This window comes from Indicator indicator, chromosome 9 (assembly GCF_027791375.1).
Source record: "Indicator indicator isolate 239-I01 chromosome 9, UM_Iind_1.1, whole genome shotgun sequence".
Taxonomy (NCBI): domain Eukaryota; kingdom Metazoa; phylum Chordata; class Aves; order Piciformes; family Indicatoridae; genus Indicator; species Indicator indicator.
Genome location: NC_072018.1, coordinates 11,484,434 through 11,501,142, shown reverse-complemented (window position 1 = coordinate 11,501,142; position 16,709 = coordinate 11,484,434). Strand labels below are relative to the sequence as shown.

Sequence of the window (16,709 nt, the reverse complement as noted above, 5' to 3'; positions counted from 1 at the left end):
CCATTACAGGATGAACAGAGTGCAGTGTCCATGCTGAAGAAACACCAGATTTTGGAACAAGCTGTAGAAGACTATGCTGAAACTGTGCACCAGCTTTCAAAGACCAGCAGAACTTTGGTGGCAGATAATCACCCAGAAAGGTATTAACTGCCATTTTAAATTGGATTATGCATTCTTTTAGTACTTTGGTCACTTCACAGGGGTCATTCTGATACACAAAAACTACAGCAAAGGTTAAGCAGTTTAGAAGAGTGTACAGAAGAAGGGGAATTCAGCCTTACTCAATTGAAGATGCATATTGGACCACCTGATTTGGCCAGAGACAGTGTCCTGAGCAGTGTCAGTGTGTGCCTCTGCTGATTTCTGGACAGTACTGGGCACCTTCAATAAATATCTGTTATATCGTTTACACATGCTAGTATTGCCAAGTCTGGCAGCAGTGCTGAGCTGTACAGAGGTAAAACAATCCTGTGAGACTAGGAAGGGTCCATATTCACTCTTGCAACAAACTACCATGCTCAGCCCACAGGATCACAGTCATTTATCCTTCTGTTTTAGGGCAGTGCTTGCCAAGATCTGCCTCCTCTCTCAGGTTACGGCAGAATCAGGGACTGGAATCTGAAGCTTTAAACAGAGGCACATTAACACCTTGATTTTGGTGCATTTATCCCAACTTTCATAAATCACTTACCCTGTGGAAGAATTTGGGAAGCTTAACTGTTTTAAGAGCTGCAGTGAAGCAAGCGGAATTCTCCCTTGGCTTTGCAGCAAGGCTGATTTGGCTAAGAGGCTGATGTATTTAACTGTTCTGCCTTCATAGATGTAAGGGTAGGAAAGACACTCTCTGGAAGATTGTTATTTAACTCAGAAGCACTCTCTTGTGGTCATGAGAATTTCTGAGAGTGAATTCCCTGTCTGAGCTGACAGTACTGGGATAATGTAACCTAACTTTGCGAGGCAGAGGGAGATCAATTTGACAGGGATATACAGCTCAAAAAAAAGTACAGCAAGTAGAAATATTAATCATTTTTGGAAATGCTGATCTTTGGAGACTAAGAAACTCACAAGTACTTCTAAATTTTGAAGCAGAATTTGAATGGAAATGAAATGCTGCTTGCTTCAGCAGCTCAGATCCTGCCTCTAATTTTGGAAGATTTGTGGTCAGAGAGAGCTTGGTGGAGAGCTTGGTTCTCAGCATCCTGCTCTAAAGCCAGGGGATTTATATGTACAGGGCAGAGAAGTTTTCCAGCTAGTGTAGGCAACTGTGCTGGCAAAGGATGGGTCCAGTGTGTCTGAATCAGATCCATGCATGAAGCACACCTGCGTTCTATGGATTAAATACCCTAAGAGATATTTTAATTCCTTCTGTTTTTTTTTTTCTCATTTACTTTCATTATTTTTGAAAGACAATGAAGACTAAATGCCATCTGTTATTTTTCAGTGAGCGTATCAGCATGCGCCAGTCCAAAGTGGATAAGCTGTATGCAGGCCTGAAGGATCTGGCTGAAGAGAGGCGGGGCAAGCTGGATGAGAGACACAGACTCTTCCAGCTTAACCGTGAGGTGGATGACCTGGAGCAGTGGATTGCTGAACGGGAGGTAGTAGCAGGATCCCACGAGCTAGGACAGGATTACGAGCATGTCACGGTAGGTTCCTTGGATGTGGCTGCAGGTTGACCTTCCTTTTCTGGAAGCTAGATGTCTAAAAGGGTGGCTGTCTTGCTTGGTTCACTCAGATAAGTTTGTAACTGCAACCATGCATGAGTCTGTTACTCTGCGTTTCAGATGCTGCAAGAGCGATTCCGAGAATTTGCCCGAGACACTGGAAACATTGGACAGGAGCGTGTTGATACTGTTAACCACATGGCAGATGAGCTCATCAACTCTGGACATTCAGATGCTGCGACAATTGCAGAGTGGAAGGACGGACTCAATGAGGCCTGGGCTGATCTTCTGGAGCTCATTGACACAAGAACACAAATTCTAGCAGCCTCTTATGAACTGCACAAATTTTACCATGATGCCAAGGAGATCTTAGGGCGTATTCAAGACAAACATAAGAAACTACCTGAAGAGCTTGGTAGAGACCAAAACACAGTGGAAACACTACAGAGAATGCACACAACATTTGAGCACGATATCCAGGCACTTGGCACCCAGGTGTGTAGCAAGTGAACGGCACTGTTTGTGGGTATAGGAACCTGACCTGCAGAGTTCTACTGCTGCTACTCTCGGCCCCTCTGTGCTTCCAGGTGCTTGGCAGAGTGCTTCCAGGTGCTTTCCAGGTGTATTTCTGTGGGAATAACTTCAACTGTGTCATTTTCTTATCTTTCTGCTTCTCAGTCATTGCATTGCGTTAATTAGTTGATCTAAACCAGAAATCGATACGTACACAGATTTCTGAATATGTAGGTTGTTCTTTAACATGATTCCATTTCCTGTCCTTGATTGAGGAAGAAACAGAGGCAGGGAGCATCTTTATTGATTTAAAATAAAGCAGCCCCTGATAGTCTCAGCTTGCCTTGCATCTAGGAAGAGAGTGTGGATGGAGAGGCACAAGGGTAACACACTTCTCTGAAGATGTTTCTTTGATGATTGCCTCAAGCAGCGTCATCAGCAGTACATTGTGTGGCTGATGGGATTGAAAAATAGCTTACATGTGATTTAACATATAGTTTCTTTAATCAGTTCCTGACAGACATTGAACAGATATTAAATCTGTGAAGAATTTTTAAAGTACCAGAGGTAGCAGAAATACAAGTTTCACATTTTTCTGTCCGTAATGTTGTTCTTGGGTATTATATTGATTGTGCTGAAAGCCACCTTAGATTTCCCTGTTCCTTACGTCACTTTCGCTCCCCTCAGTGAACACCAGACATGACTATCCGATCCTCTGGAAGAATCAATATTCTGAAGGGTGCTTGGAGAACAGGGGCAAATATGAAGTGCTTTGTAAACCTGGTTGGGTTTTTCTTGGCGAGTTTGTTTAAAAACCACCACAAAGCCCCAACCTCTTCTGCTTGGCACTTTTCTGAGAGGCAAAGGGGGTCTCTAAACCTACTCAGAGGCTTTCTGACTCTTTTATGAATCTGGCCATTCTGACTAAATACTGCTTTTTATGATGCTTCCTAACTGCAGTCTGAAGAGATTTAAAGTCGATAGTCCAGGGTAATATTTTTTTAAAGCAGCCACATCTGATCTAATTGTAAATCTTTTGAAGCCAAGTTATGTTAAATAGAAGGTGGCAGCCATTCATATAACACATGGAATTCTAAACCAAATCCCAATGTTCAGCTGCCAAAAAAGAGAATTTTAGAAGAGAAAAGTTGCATGAATAGAGGAATTATGACTGCATTTATCTCAACAGGTTGGAAGAGAGAGCTTTTATGGCCAAGTTGCCTGCCAATTCTTTTCTACGTTGCAATTTACATAGTTATTTGCACTAGAGTAAAGGAAATATTGCAACCATTTGATTTTCTGAGTGTTTTACTTTCAGAAGCTGTAGATTTTATACATAAATGGGAGACACTCACAAAGCACCAATCTCAGTCTCAAAAATGTAATTACCATCAAGGCATAAACTACATAGCACAGATCTGTGGCGAAAGAACTTAGGGTGGTTTTTGGGTGAAATGGCTAGAGCTCCAAAATGGATCAGTGGTCTCATCTCTGTGTCTGTAGCTAGAAAACTGTTAATAAGGTGTTCAACCTTTTTTTGTTGTTGTTTTTTATATATTTGCTTTTAAAAAAGGAGACATAATTACTAGACAAGAGATAACGGAATGATTTCTGGCTCAAAAAATACATGAAACAGTCAAGAAATGGCATTTGATGTTCCAAGACAGGTTTTTGGAAGGAAAAGAGATACTAATAGTAAAAAGGTCTTTGAATTTCCAAATGTTCTTCTGCTTGGAGTCATTATCTACATTTTGGAAAAAACCTCTCTGTCGTCATAATACGTCTTTCTTACCCTGTTAGGGTAGTGGCTCTGATACAGGAGTTCCTGAGCAGCATTGAAAATTTGCTGATGAAAATGGTCCCCATCTGTCCTGACATTTAACAGTCACTTCGTATTGACACCCAGTTCTACAGGAGGTTTAGGCAATGGCAAATCTTTGTTATTTCAGGGACTTTTGAACCAAGAGTCTTCTCTAAGAACTAGTCTCAAAGGGATGCACTCACTTTCAAAGGAATGTACTCACTTAATAATAGAACAAACGTTTTTAATACCAACAGACCAAATATCTTTGCAGTGCCTTTGGAAAGCCATTAAAATGATGAACTGGGAGCTAAAATGTATTCATGTTTGTGACTCAAAAGTATCTGAACACTGACGTTTCTCTCTTACACAAACATACCAGGTGAGACAGCTGCAGGAGGATGCTGCACGCCTTCAGGCTGCCTATGCTGGAGACAAAGCTGATGACATCCAGAAGAGGGAAAACGAGGTCCTAGAAGCATGGAAGGCACTGTTGGATGCCTGTGAGGGCCGCAGGGTTAGACTGGTGGATACAGGAGATAAATTCCGTTTCTTCAGCATGGTTCGTGATCTCATGCTTTGGATGGAAGATGTTATCCGGCAGATAGAAGCCCAAGAAAAGCCAAGGTATGTGAGGTGTCTCTCTTCCATCAGAAGACAAGTCTGCAGGTCAGTAGAGGGAAAAACACAGTGTAATGCTGCCCAGCAGAGGCTGGGGGCTACTGAGGTAATTGCAGTCTAAAATTGTGTTCAAAGAGATTAAATCCCACACGTTTGTTTATTTGTCTCCCTTTCAGACCAGAAGGGTGCCGTTCCTAAGGAAAGGAACTTCCTGAACTATAAAGGCAATCTAGGAATTAACATTTTTGTTGTGTCATTCTGGGCTAGTTTATTTGTTTGAAAATGTAACAGCTGTTAAGTCTGCAATACATGTGTCTGAACTATGGACTGATCATTTTAGGGATGTTTCATCTGTGGAACTACTAATGAACAATCACCAGGGCATCAAAGCAGAAATCGATGCCCGGAATGACAGCTTTACTACCTGCATTGAGCTTGGCAAATCTCTTCTGGCAAGAAAACACTATGCATCAGAGGAGGTACCGTGCTTCTGGAGCGTGTAGCAACTGCAGCGCAGCTGCCCTATAGATTCTGTTTCAGCTGCAGAAACTTGCATTGTGTTAATCTACAGATTGATAAGCTTCATATTTATAACAACATGCACTACTTCAGGGATTGTTGCACTCAATTGCTGTTGTGAAATTAGTGTGTAAATTTTACTGTGTGAATTCATGTTGGATAGCAGAGATGGCACCAAATTAAAACTGTTATTTTCAGTCCAGGAAATGCAGAAAAGGTGTTAGTTCAGCTGAGAAAGCTCTGGGATGGTTGTCTTTGGAAGGGTAACTTCTTTGAGAGGCAACTGTAAAACAGGATGAATTTTGTACAGGGGAACTGCAACATGTGAAGAGGCCTGCTAAGAGAAGGAGCAGAAAGAAGTTTGTCTCAGAGGGAGTAAATCCAGAGAAAAACATATCCATCTGCTTAATGCCTTGATTTATTTTCTGATTTGTCTAGACTAGAGGATAGAGGTTTAACCTGTGTTTTTTCCTGCCTCCCTTTGGCAGAAGGAAGATAGCCAAATGCCATAAGATATTGCCCCCTCAGGGAGGTGATATTTTCTGTGTCTGCATTGAAGTGTCTGCATTGTTTGTGAAGTATCCTCAGAGAAACATTCACTCAGGCACTGGGAAGTTTTGCTAGCCAATCTTCACCTTGAGAATAACACAAGGCTTATGCAGGCATGTCAGTGTTGTTAGCTCAAGTATCTGGAAGCTTTTTGTAACAGTCACAGTGCATTTTGCTTTATGTAATACATGATTGCACCATTTAAATTTGTTTGTTATGCTCTTCTTATCAGACACTCTTGGTGCTGTAGTTTTAACAGATACTTAATGCTTGTGCAAGTGTCATATTTTAATGCAAAGGTTATGTTTGTTTATACTTTGAACAGAATAACAGCTGTTGCAGTCAGTTTAAGTCACTTCCTGGCAATCTAGCACAATGTGTTTTGGTTATTGCTGGTGGTAAGGGGTTGTGTGTTGTGGTGGGGTGAGCCTACTGTGTAACAGTCCTGCATTCTCCTCTTCAATCCAGATAAAGGAGAAGCTGCTGCAGCTGACAGAAAAGAGAAAAGAAATGATTGACAAATGGGAAGACCGATGGGAGTGGCTGAGACTGAGTAAGGATGTCCTTGGATTTCTTTGGGGCAGGACTACATCTAATCCTTTCTTCACTGTGTCTTTCTGAGTGTTGAAAAAACCTACAGCTCCTTCTTTTTTTTTTATTAACAGTACTTGAAAGTGTGCTTGAAATTCACACCTCTCGATTATAAAATAATAGAGAATTGGAAATCAAGGTACCTGTAACAAATGTATTACTCTGTGTGATCAAATTTGAAACTAGATGAAACAGGTCTTCTGTGTTTTGCAGGTGTCACATTCCAGCTGTTTCTGCAAAGCATGCACTACTGAAAAACAGGGAGAGGTAGAGCCCTGCTACCTTTTGCACACAAGATGCCTATGTTATCTCAGAGGCTAGAGTAGTGATGAGCAGTTTCCTGACCAAATGTCTACTTTTAAGCATTGCAGTTTTCTACAAGTTTTACACCAGCCCAATAACCCAGTTCTGATACTCAGAGGTGACCACATCTCATGTGCAGACTGAAGCCTTTGCAGCAGGCATCTGTCCAGGTTCTGAAAACATAAGTGCGGTGTAGTCATCCTGTGGGATTCTGGGCTGCTATGTATACATATGTCATTGTTTCTGAGCCTCTGCAAGCTAGAAGAAATACAATTTTCCCTCAGTTTGGGTGTTTTCACATTCTTATTCACCAAAAAGCAGTGGAAGATTTATTTCAGCTGTGAAGACAGAAGGAAAGAAACGTGTAGCACTGTAGACAAGCATGAAGTACAGAAATACTGCTTGTTGCAGGTAACTACAGTCTACAGTCAAGCTGTTCTGTAGACAGGCCAGTCTGAGGAACAAACCCAGCAGACAACAGTAGGCTACAGCAGATAAGAACCAAAAGGAAGCACTAAAATCCAAAATTAAATAAGTGAAATTAAGGTGGACTTAACTTTTATTTTTCCTCAAAGCAAGCAGAACAAATTTCTGTGTTTTAAGTGATTAATTTAATTGAGCTTAGTTAAGGAAGATACTTAGCTAACTACATTTACTTTTCTCCCTGGACTTTAAGTAAGTTCAGAAGGTGCCTGATGACTGTGTGATTCTCTTTTTGATGTTAATGGCACCTATACCTGTACATTCTTTGCTCAGTTTTGGAGGTGCACCAGTTTTCAAGAGATGCAAGTGTGGCTGAGGCCTGGCTGCTGGGACAGGAGCCCTACCTCTCCAGTCGTGAAATAGGTCAAAGTGTTGATGAAGTGGAAAAACTTATTAAGCGGCATGAAGCATTTGAAAAATCCGCAGCTACTTGGGATGAGAGATTTGCAGCACTTGAAAGACTGACCACGGTGAGTGCTGTAGGCAATTGCAATCTCATTTGGCCACTGCCCTTCATTTTGGTGCTAGCTGATTGTTAAGAGTAACTCTCAGCATCATCAGCCTCATCTCCATTTGATCTATTTGTTTATCAGTCACTCAGGGCCTGAATTTTCCTGTTCCAAACAATACTAAAACCCTCTCAGATTCCTTTAAACTCAACAACCTGCAAGGAAGAAGCTTAAGTGATAAATTACTTTAAGGGAAGAAGATCCAGATCCAAACACTTGAAATGATTTTTGGTTAAAGTGTGAGGAGACAGTGCTGAGAAGGGAAGTTTGACAATAATGTTGTGTTCTGACTGCTCCAGTACAAGGCTGGATTGTCCCCTAGAAAGATATAATAAGCAAAAAAAAAACCCACAGAAAAAAACAAACCACCAATAATTTTGAGAACAGCTGCAATGTCAGTAATTAATGCTTGGAGAGCATGTCACCACCTTTGGAGAATGATTTTCCTTTAGATGCCAAAATTGAAGTGGCTTTATTTTTCACACAGACTGGGCATCACAGCTGCAGACAAAATGGAGTTTCCTGGCATCTTCAGAAATCAGACTGGTTTTATTTAGCTGGTTAATTTCAGAGGTTTGCATGTGGAACACTTTATTTCTATGTATGGCAAGCAGACAAGAGGATGTAAATTTTCAGCATTTTAATAGCTTGGGCTGCTTTTGTATTTGTTGCTTTTTTCTAATAGAATTAATTAGAAATGAAACATGGACAGTGATGAGCTGCTGCCCAGGCCCAGACCCTCCTCTTGATACTGTAAGCATTTACATAAAAATTTAATGCCACAAACCTTGTGTAATTAATAATTTTAAAGACTGATGCCTTCAAATTCTGTTCCAACAAGCTTTCATTTCAGTAATGCTTAAGAAACATAGGCAGTTATTTTTAGTTTCTAGATATGTCAGTAAAAAAAATGTACTGTGCTTTTAAATCATAAAAATGTTTCATTTCTCAGTTGGAACTGCTGGAAGTACGTCGACAACAGGAGGAAGAGGAGAGAAAGAGACAGCCATCCACTCCAGAGCCCAGCCCAAAAGTTGCAGAGGATGCAGACTCCCAGCAGCAGTGGTAAGCCCAGGGTGCAGGAAGCTGAAGTGTGTACAGACAGAATTCTCAGGCTGAAGATGCATTGTAAAGAGAGAGCCTGGAGGTCATGGGGTTTTGGAATGTGACCCTTTTCAAGAATACTTGGTGGTTTATGGGGACAGGATCTTTCCCAGATACCTGAACTGACTACCAAGTCAAACATTCCTGTTTTTCATCATGACAGAGTGTTACAGCTGCTGAGCTGTACTGGGCCCTGAAGTAAGAATGCTGCTTTTAGAACCCCTGTGTCAGGAGTTCAAATCTCTGAAAAATTTTGGCTTTCTTCTTTGACAAGTATCGGTTACAGATAGATTTCCAGCCATGTCCATGGAACATTAAGATTTATAAAACTACTTATGTGATAGGAGTAAACTTGTTTGTAAGGTAACTTTCAGGGAAGTCTGTTTTGATCTCACTTAACTCTGGGTTTATTCAGTTGGGCCTCAGGATTTTAAGAAATTGTCCTTCTAAGGTGTGCCATATTCACTAGGAAAAACTCATTTGGTGGAAAAGATAGGTGGCTTTCAAGAACTTCACAAAATTTCTTTTCTTTTACCTTTCTCCCCACAGGGATGGGACAAAAGGAGAGCAGGTTTCCCAAAATGGTTTGCCATCAGACCAGGAATCTCCACGGGTTAGTTACCGCTCCCAAACCTACCAAAACTACAAAAACTTTATTAGCAGACGGACAGCCAATGACCGATCGTGGTCTGGACTGTGACACAGAATCATTTGGAGGAAAAGACATGTTTTTTTCAGTATGGTTTATTGGTACTGGTTTCAGCTTTTGGCTTTAGATTTCCCTGCTGCTTTTCTCTTCCTTCCCATCGGTTGACTTTTATTTAATTAGCAGCCCCTTGGATATATATTTGCTTCACTTTAATTCTTGTTTATTTGAATCTCCCCAATGACACTCAGTTACTTTAAGGTGACACATTTATTTCATGTTATTGACTGTGAGTTTTTCATGTTGCTAATAGTATTAAGATTTTCCAGCTAAATCGTCCTTTATATGAGTAATTGAGATTTAATGAGATTGCATCATAATGAAGAAGAGAACTAGAATCTGACAGGTATGACGCATCGAGCTATACTAACAGGTTTCAGCACGGCACCATTATTAAATCAGCTGCATTAGCAAGTGAGTTATTTACAAGGCCAAAAAGAACACATGCAAGTGAGCTCGGCAGTCAAGGCTGGGAGGGAGGGGAGAGTTCTAGCTATAGACAGATAAAAGCCTTAAGGTTAGTTGTACAACATTCCATGCAGAATGGACTCAATGACTGCAGATAAAAATAAACATGAAATAAAACATTAAAAACTAGTTTCTAGATTTATCTTGGTATTTAGCCCTCATGACGAGTTGTGGTCTTGCTGAACAGGTATTTTTGGGCCCCATTTTGCCTTGGACCTGTCCAATTAGCACAACAGCAATTCAATTTAGTCACACTGGAGAGACAGTGGTATAAATGAGAGTAGGATGCAGACCCTGATGGAGAGTTTTTGATGCTTTCCTTTAAAAATGAAATAAAATATGCTGGTCCAAAATCCCAGCTCTTTATATAGATACATGCTGAATGTCCATGCCTTATTCTTTCCTTCTTGATTTGAGCTGGCCCATTGGAGTCAGGATGCATGCCAACAATCTTATTGTGCAGCCATAAACATAGTGGTAAATATGTACATACAGTTAATGCAACACAGTAGTTAAAACTGGCTTAACCTCTCCATTACCTCCCTGAAGAGCTTACTTGGCTCAATTAATTCTTTCAATGGTAAAGAAAATGACACTTCTTTTTCTTCTGTTTGTGAACCTCACTCCGAGGTTTATATTAAGTGCAGGAAAGGCTCCTGGCAGCCTCAGATCCATGGATATATTAGAGCTCATAACCAGTACTGCAAAAGAAATGTGGGTTGCAGTCTAGGACTCTGGGAGGAAATGCTTTTCCCCATCAGTTTATCTTTCAAAGAAAGAGCCCATCCCAGACTCTCGCAATGCTTTAGGCTACTGAGCAGTTCTACCTTTTTCTTTCTTTAAATGAAGCCTTTTGTTTCCTCCTTAAGTGAGCTGTCTGTTGCACATTCTGATTTTTATGCAGTTATATATAGTTGTGGCAAGGAAGATGAGGTGGCCTGTAAGCCCATCCCAGATCATCATCTTGTTGGTTACATCACCTTACACATCACCTGTTTGCTTCTCTATTTTATTGCCATGATACCTACTGTGTTTCCATGTTAATCCTCACTATCTGCACTTGAGTCTTTCAGGAGAGCTTTTTAGCTCAGTTCATTGCATCTTGTGTTGTACTACATCAGATGTACACAACCATATTATGTCTGATTCGAGGCACAAGGTGTGCTGTTGTTGATCAGAATTCACGCTTCTGACAGCTAGCTGAGCAGTGCAGCTGAATGGTTCTGTATTGGCTGAGCTTGTAAGGGGAGAAAGGCCATCAAAAGGATGTGCTTCAGTATTTGTACTTTTGCTGTAACTTGTCCTTCCACTTCATGATGCATGTTTTGTTGTTTTTTTTTTTCTTTTGTCAGGATAACAACATGTAGCTTCTTAATGCTATTAAAAATTCCATATAAATATGTGCAGATTATCTGGTGAATATCTACACCAGTGCTGGCTCTCTCTGCCCCTGAGAGTATGGCAGTTCTCAGAGCCATGTAGCCATAGCTTCAGACCACCACCTGAGAAGCCTTCAGATATTTTCTGGCTAAAAAGTAATATGTAAAAGTAATGTATATAGATATACTTTTTTTTTAACTTGTATTAGTAGACTCATAGATAAAAACTATGCTTTTATAATGAGGAACAATTAATTTGGTTATTGATTAATATCATGATTTTAGGCACTAGAAGTGTAGGATTTCACCTGTTTATTTCAGCCTGTGGTACTGGCTTAACATATTAAAATGGTACCAGTGCCAGAACAATGTATGGGCTGTCATTTTTTTGTACTTGCAAAAGGCAAACACGCCTGCTGTGGTACAGAGCCTTAAGTTGATGAACTAAATTAAAGGTAACATTGCTTCAAGCACTCTGAAAATCCCAGGGATGTCTCCAGTCATTGTCACCAGCTGTCTCATTGCATGTTACAGTCCTGATTTTAAGTATCTCAAGAGTAGTGTTTAGCCACTAAAGCACCTGCAACTAACCTCTCAGTCACAATTAAGAAAATTGTATTTGTGTGCGTGATAACTGTTTTGTTTTAACAGTAGGGTTTGCTGTTAATGTTTGTTCTCCATTGTGTTGTCTTGCATGCCCAATGCATGTTTCCATTAAAGTTTGTTTAGCTTCTGTTTTTTCTCTATATTCATGACACATTCTTCACATAGCTGTTCATGAGTCAGATTTATTTTGCTTGTTTTCTGTTAATTGTAGATAACACATGAAAAGGAAATAAAACCTGAAAGAGCATCAGAAAAGCTTTTCAATGCCCTTTTACAATCGTTAGAATTCTAAGTAGAAGTTACAAGTCTGAATAAAGTTGGCAGTTATCATCTAAAACCACAGGGTTGCAGATTGCAGCACCAAATTACACGTTTCCCATAAAACCATGTTAAGTAGCTATGTAGAGGCTGCTGTTTTGAAACTGCTCTGGTTTACTTCAGATTAGTGGTTATAGGTACCTCCAAATCAGTAATACTTTCTCATCATGCCAGCATCACTATATAAAATGTGCTCCTTTCAGCATTGATTTAGGTAATAGGTAGTTCTGGGTAGTTTTTTTTAAGGTGTTGAGATATAAGTTACTGAGTTCTGTGTGGTTCCTCATTGCTGGTCACAAAAGCTTTGTGTGTCAGGCAGTTGAAGGGCAGAGAGGCTGAAGTTCAGTAACTGTTACTGGTCAAAAAGATTTCCCACAAGGGCTGTCGTTATTCTTGAACAGAATCTGTTGACCACTGGTGATCAGCACTGGTGTTGACTGATTAACTGAGCTTTCACTGGTGAACCACTCTCAATTCATTTCACTACCTGTGTTAGAGTAGCTGTGCTGGTAGTGTTTGGGTAATCTTCAGCCTCTCCCCTCTTTAATACACCATTTTTGTTATATTCTGAGTTTGGATGCAAATACTGAGGTTTGATGGCTTAGATTTATCCTAATTGTGAAGAAGCAGTGTCATTGACTAGATAATGGTGCAGGGCAGATGTTTCCTCTCATAAACTAAGCTGTAAGGCTCCATGTCTTTAAGGACAGAGTAAAATAGATATGACTGAAGTGGAATGTGAGCTGTGATTCTTTCCTTGTTTCAGTGGTACAGTGTCTGTACTCTGGAGATCTAGATTGCTTAAAGGCAGTTAACCAATCCTTCCCATGGTCATAGCAAGCTGACACGTAGATCTTCCTAGGTCAATATATGAGGTACAAAAGTGTGAGGTACAACAATGTATACTTGGCAGGTATAAGAAGTTCTAGCAAAAGGTGGCAAAATTTAGTTTGTTGCATAATAATTCGGCTGCTTTTGAATTGTCCAGGCCATGTGCAGAAGTGGGAATGTCTAATTATTGTGCCATTTGCAAATACCTGCTTGTCTGCATACAAACAGTCCAGAATGTTTGTAATCTACTAGAGCATTAGCAGCACTAAGCTTTAGCAACTTGCTAATAATAATAACAATACACACTGGTTGTGTAACTCCCGAGCTGCTACCAATGGCTCTACATGTCAAAGTAATGGTACAAGGAAAAAAAAACAAAACTGGGACCAAGCTGCATTTCAAAAGCTTATAGCCATTAGGATTCCAATTTAAATGATTTTGGGATGAATGGCTCCTGAAGACGTCGACAGCTTGACCAGTCAGAGCTGCTGGAAACATGGCTGCTCTCTAGGCTATCTCGATCACAGTGCGACAGGCAACGCGATCAACAAAGCAAGTGATGGGCAAGGCCTTGGTTCTGTCTTTGTTTGGGGGTAAATAGCTGTGTGATGTTGTGTGACTGTGGTGGTTTTCAGTTCCTTTAACACAAATCCAATCCACCTAATAACGAACGTCTGAAAAAGATCTTGATAAATTGACATATGACCTCATTTCCCTTGTCTTTAAGATCCAATATCCTAACTGGGATGGTGGAGATGAAATGCATGGTGTAATCTTTCTAATTTCTGCATGTTTTGAGTTTGTTGTGTCACTAGGGGAATGGGAAAAGGGGGAAAGGAGCTTTTACAGAAACAAATAAATTGCACAGATTTTTGTAAATGCTCCTGGGCAATTTTGACAGATTTTTCTCTGACTTTATACCTATTATGAACTTTTAATACCCCAGTAATGCCATAAATGTATTTAAGGTGGCTGATGTGTATAACTTCTACTGTTCCTCTAGGTTTGCAGAAAGTGTGACTGTTACTGTCCCAATCATTTGAATACTTAGCAACAGAATTGAATGCTCTCATTTTAGGAATAACAATATATAAAAGAAAATTAATTGACAAGCAGAGCAAAGCACAGTAAAATTCACACTGATGTTTAACTGCTCTTATTTTCCCATCTCTCCACCTATAAAATTGGTACTAATCCATTCATACCTTCTAATTTCCTTGGCCTTCTGTGTCTCCATGGAGTGTGAGAAAGAACTCACTGGCCTGTGTCATTCTCCAGGCAAAGTTTATACACAGCCACGTTGTGCAGGGAAACAGATTAACTGCAAGATACCTCAGTGTTGTGAGTCTTCAAGCTGAACACTTTTTCCCCTGTTCCTAGGTGGCAGAAACTGCAGAAACAAACGAAATGGTCAATGGAGCTGCAGAGCAGAGGACGAGTTCGAAAGAGTCTAGTCCAGTTCCTTCTCCAACATCAGACCGCAAAACCAAGATGGCCATTCAGGCCCAGACTGCTGCTACCCTACCAGCCAAAACACAAGAGATTCCTTCAGCTCAGATGGAGGGCTTCCTGCATCGCAAACACGAGTGGGAGACACACAGCAAGAAAGCCTCAAGCAGGTAAAGTGCTTAGTGGAGATACTTGCATCGTAACTCAACAAGATAAAATAATACAAGACAGGAAATGTTAACCCTGCTGCTGTCATCTTCTCCCAGCTGCTAAAGACTTCTCAGGCTCATTCTCCTATTGTTGTAGGAACTGTGTATGCATGGTTGAACACTGTATTTGATGAAGTTCTAATCTAAAGATACATGGTAGAAAGTGCAGCATTAGCCATATTTGGAAGGTGGAAAACTAAAGCATAAAGATACCACAACTTCCCCACTTCACATTGTGGCAGTAGTGGGATTTTATTCCAGACTCTCAAGTTGTGCATTACTACAAGAAAAGAAAAAATATGTAGGTGTGAGGATAGAAATATCCATATTCTTCTAACATTTTCTATTTGCACATTAGCACTTTCCACCTACTCTGCAATCTGTTCAGAAGAGAAAAGCGGGTGAAGCTGACTTGTGTGCCTTAATTGATTCCATTCCTAAGGACCCAGTCCTGCAGTTATCAACAGGCAAAACTTCTATCTGTGCTGGAAAAGCAGACTGGGTGTCCTTCCTGGCCTGAGAGAGCTCTTGAAACCAGATTTGTGACTTGGCTGTCAAGGAAATGTTGACTAGGAAGTGGTGAGCTACACCAGCATCCAAGGGATTTGGTAGGTGCTGAAGCACTCAGCAGAGCTGAGTGCAGACCACGAATGAATATGGTACCACCATGAGTTTTATTCAACTAGAGTTGTTTACACCAGAAAACTATGTGGAAGCAGTGACAGCCACCAATACTAATGTCTGCGGACAATTATTTCTAGTAATCACTGATTTTTATAGCTGTATTAGAGAATGACATGGGTGATGCCACCAAGAGTATTTGTAACAATCAGAGATTTCAGGTGCAACTGTTTCTTAGTTTATAGCACAATGAGAATTTTTTCTGCAAGGAAGTGTAGTCATTAAAACACTGATTAGTTTCTCTCCCAAGTATACAAACTGCTTGGGCTGCCTAATAGTCCTCCCACTGTTAGGAAACATGCTGTCACAGAGGGTTCTGGAGGTCTCTATTCCATTTGGCTCCAAATTATTGCTTTTATGAGAGAATTCACAGTCTGCAGTTTCCAGGACAGTGTAGGCTGTATTCACCTCCTGGGGTTCAACTAGCCTCCAGTATGTTATAGACATAATTGTGTTTGGTATCTTTAGTTTTGCAAGCAAGAACATTAGATTTATAAATACTTCTGTTGTTTTCCATGTCTTAAAGATCATGGCATAACGTGTACTGTGTCATAAACAACCAAGAGATGGGTTTCTACAAGGATTCAAAAGCTGCTGCTTCTGGCATCCCCTACCACAATGAGATTCCTGTCAGCTTGAAAGAAGCAGTCTGTGAAGTAGCGGTCGATTATAAAAAGAAAAAGCATGTGTTCAAGCTAAGGTAAATCTGCTGAAGCTTTCTGCCTTTAGTTTAAGCTGTGGTGGAGATGTTCATAGTGTGAATTCACGGGAGGATCTAGTCCAAGAACGACCATGAATATTAACCACAGTGTCTGCCCTTCTGAACAAGCTCTTCCCAGTACTGAAATGCAGTATATTTATCAAAGGTAGCAAGCACAAAACAGTATCAGAATCATCTGTGCAGCTAGTTTACATCTGGGACAAGACTAAACGTGTCAAGCTAAAGAGAGGAGCCTGTGTTTAAAAGTGCTGGGCTTTTCACTGCTCCCTCTGGAATTAATGGAAAAGAGATGAATGTTCATGGTTCTGTTCTTCTCAAAGTCAAGCCTCTTGTTGCATTTTTTCAGCATGGATTTAGGAGACTCCTGAATACATCTGTCACATTTATAGGTCTAGAACATGTAGATTCAGACTATTTAATTTTGAAGCATGTGGAGTACTTGCTGGTCAAAAAAATAAGGCTTTTCCCTCCAAAATCGTGTGTTTAAATGATCAAACTTTTAGTGCACATGTTTTACAAATACTTTACTATTACACAGCTGCTAGGTGATTCTCAGTGGAGACTCACTTTATGAACTGATCAGCTTGTAGATTCCAAGACAGATGTGTTTTTCAGGGAGAGGCATGATTTATGTTTATACAGGAATCCTCTAATCCTAATTTATTGGAAGTGTATATGGAAATA

At 40.4% G+C, this 16,709-nt stretch overlaps 1 protein-coding gene across 4 annotated transcripts in view; it reads left to right on the top strand.

Annotated features, from left to right (window-relative positions):
* The window catches only part of SPTBN1 (spectrin beta, non-erythrocytic 1), a 128,972-nt gene that overhangs the window by 108,746 nt on the left and 3,517 nt on the right, over positions 1 to 16,709 (top strand). For 3 of the 4 annotated variants that reach the window (XM_054383418.1, XM_054383419.1, XM_054383420.1), the window contains exons 24-34: positions 10 to 140; positions 1,442 to 1,646; positions 1,785 to 2,159; positions 4,361 to 4,605; positions 4,940 to 5,078; positions 6,136 to 6,220; positions 7,318 to 7,514; positions 8,506 to 8,618; positions 9,207 to 9,270; positions 14,346 to 14,584; positions 15,831 to 16,004. In XM_054383418.1, the coding sequence (XP_054239393.1) occupies positions 10 to 140; positions 1,442 to 1,646; positions 1,785 to 2,159; positions 4,361 to 4,605; positions 4,940 to 5,078; positions 6,136 to 6,220; positions 7,318 to 7,514; positions 8,506 to 8,618; positions 9,207 to 9,270; positions 14,346 to 14,584; positions 15,831 to 16,004 (1,967 nt within the window). Of the gene's footprint in view, positions 1 to 9; positions 141 to 1,441; positions 1,647 to 1,784; positions 2,160 to 4,360; positions 4,606 to 4,939; positions 5,079 to 6,135; positions 6,221 to 7,317; positions 7,515 to 8,505; positions 8,619 to 9,206; positions 9,381 to 14,345; positions 14,585 to 15,830; positions 16,005 to 16,709 lie in introns of those variants that run through there. The other variant, XM_054383421.1, reaches the window with a different exon arrangement.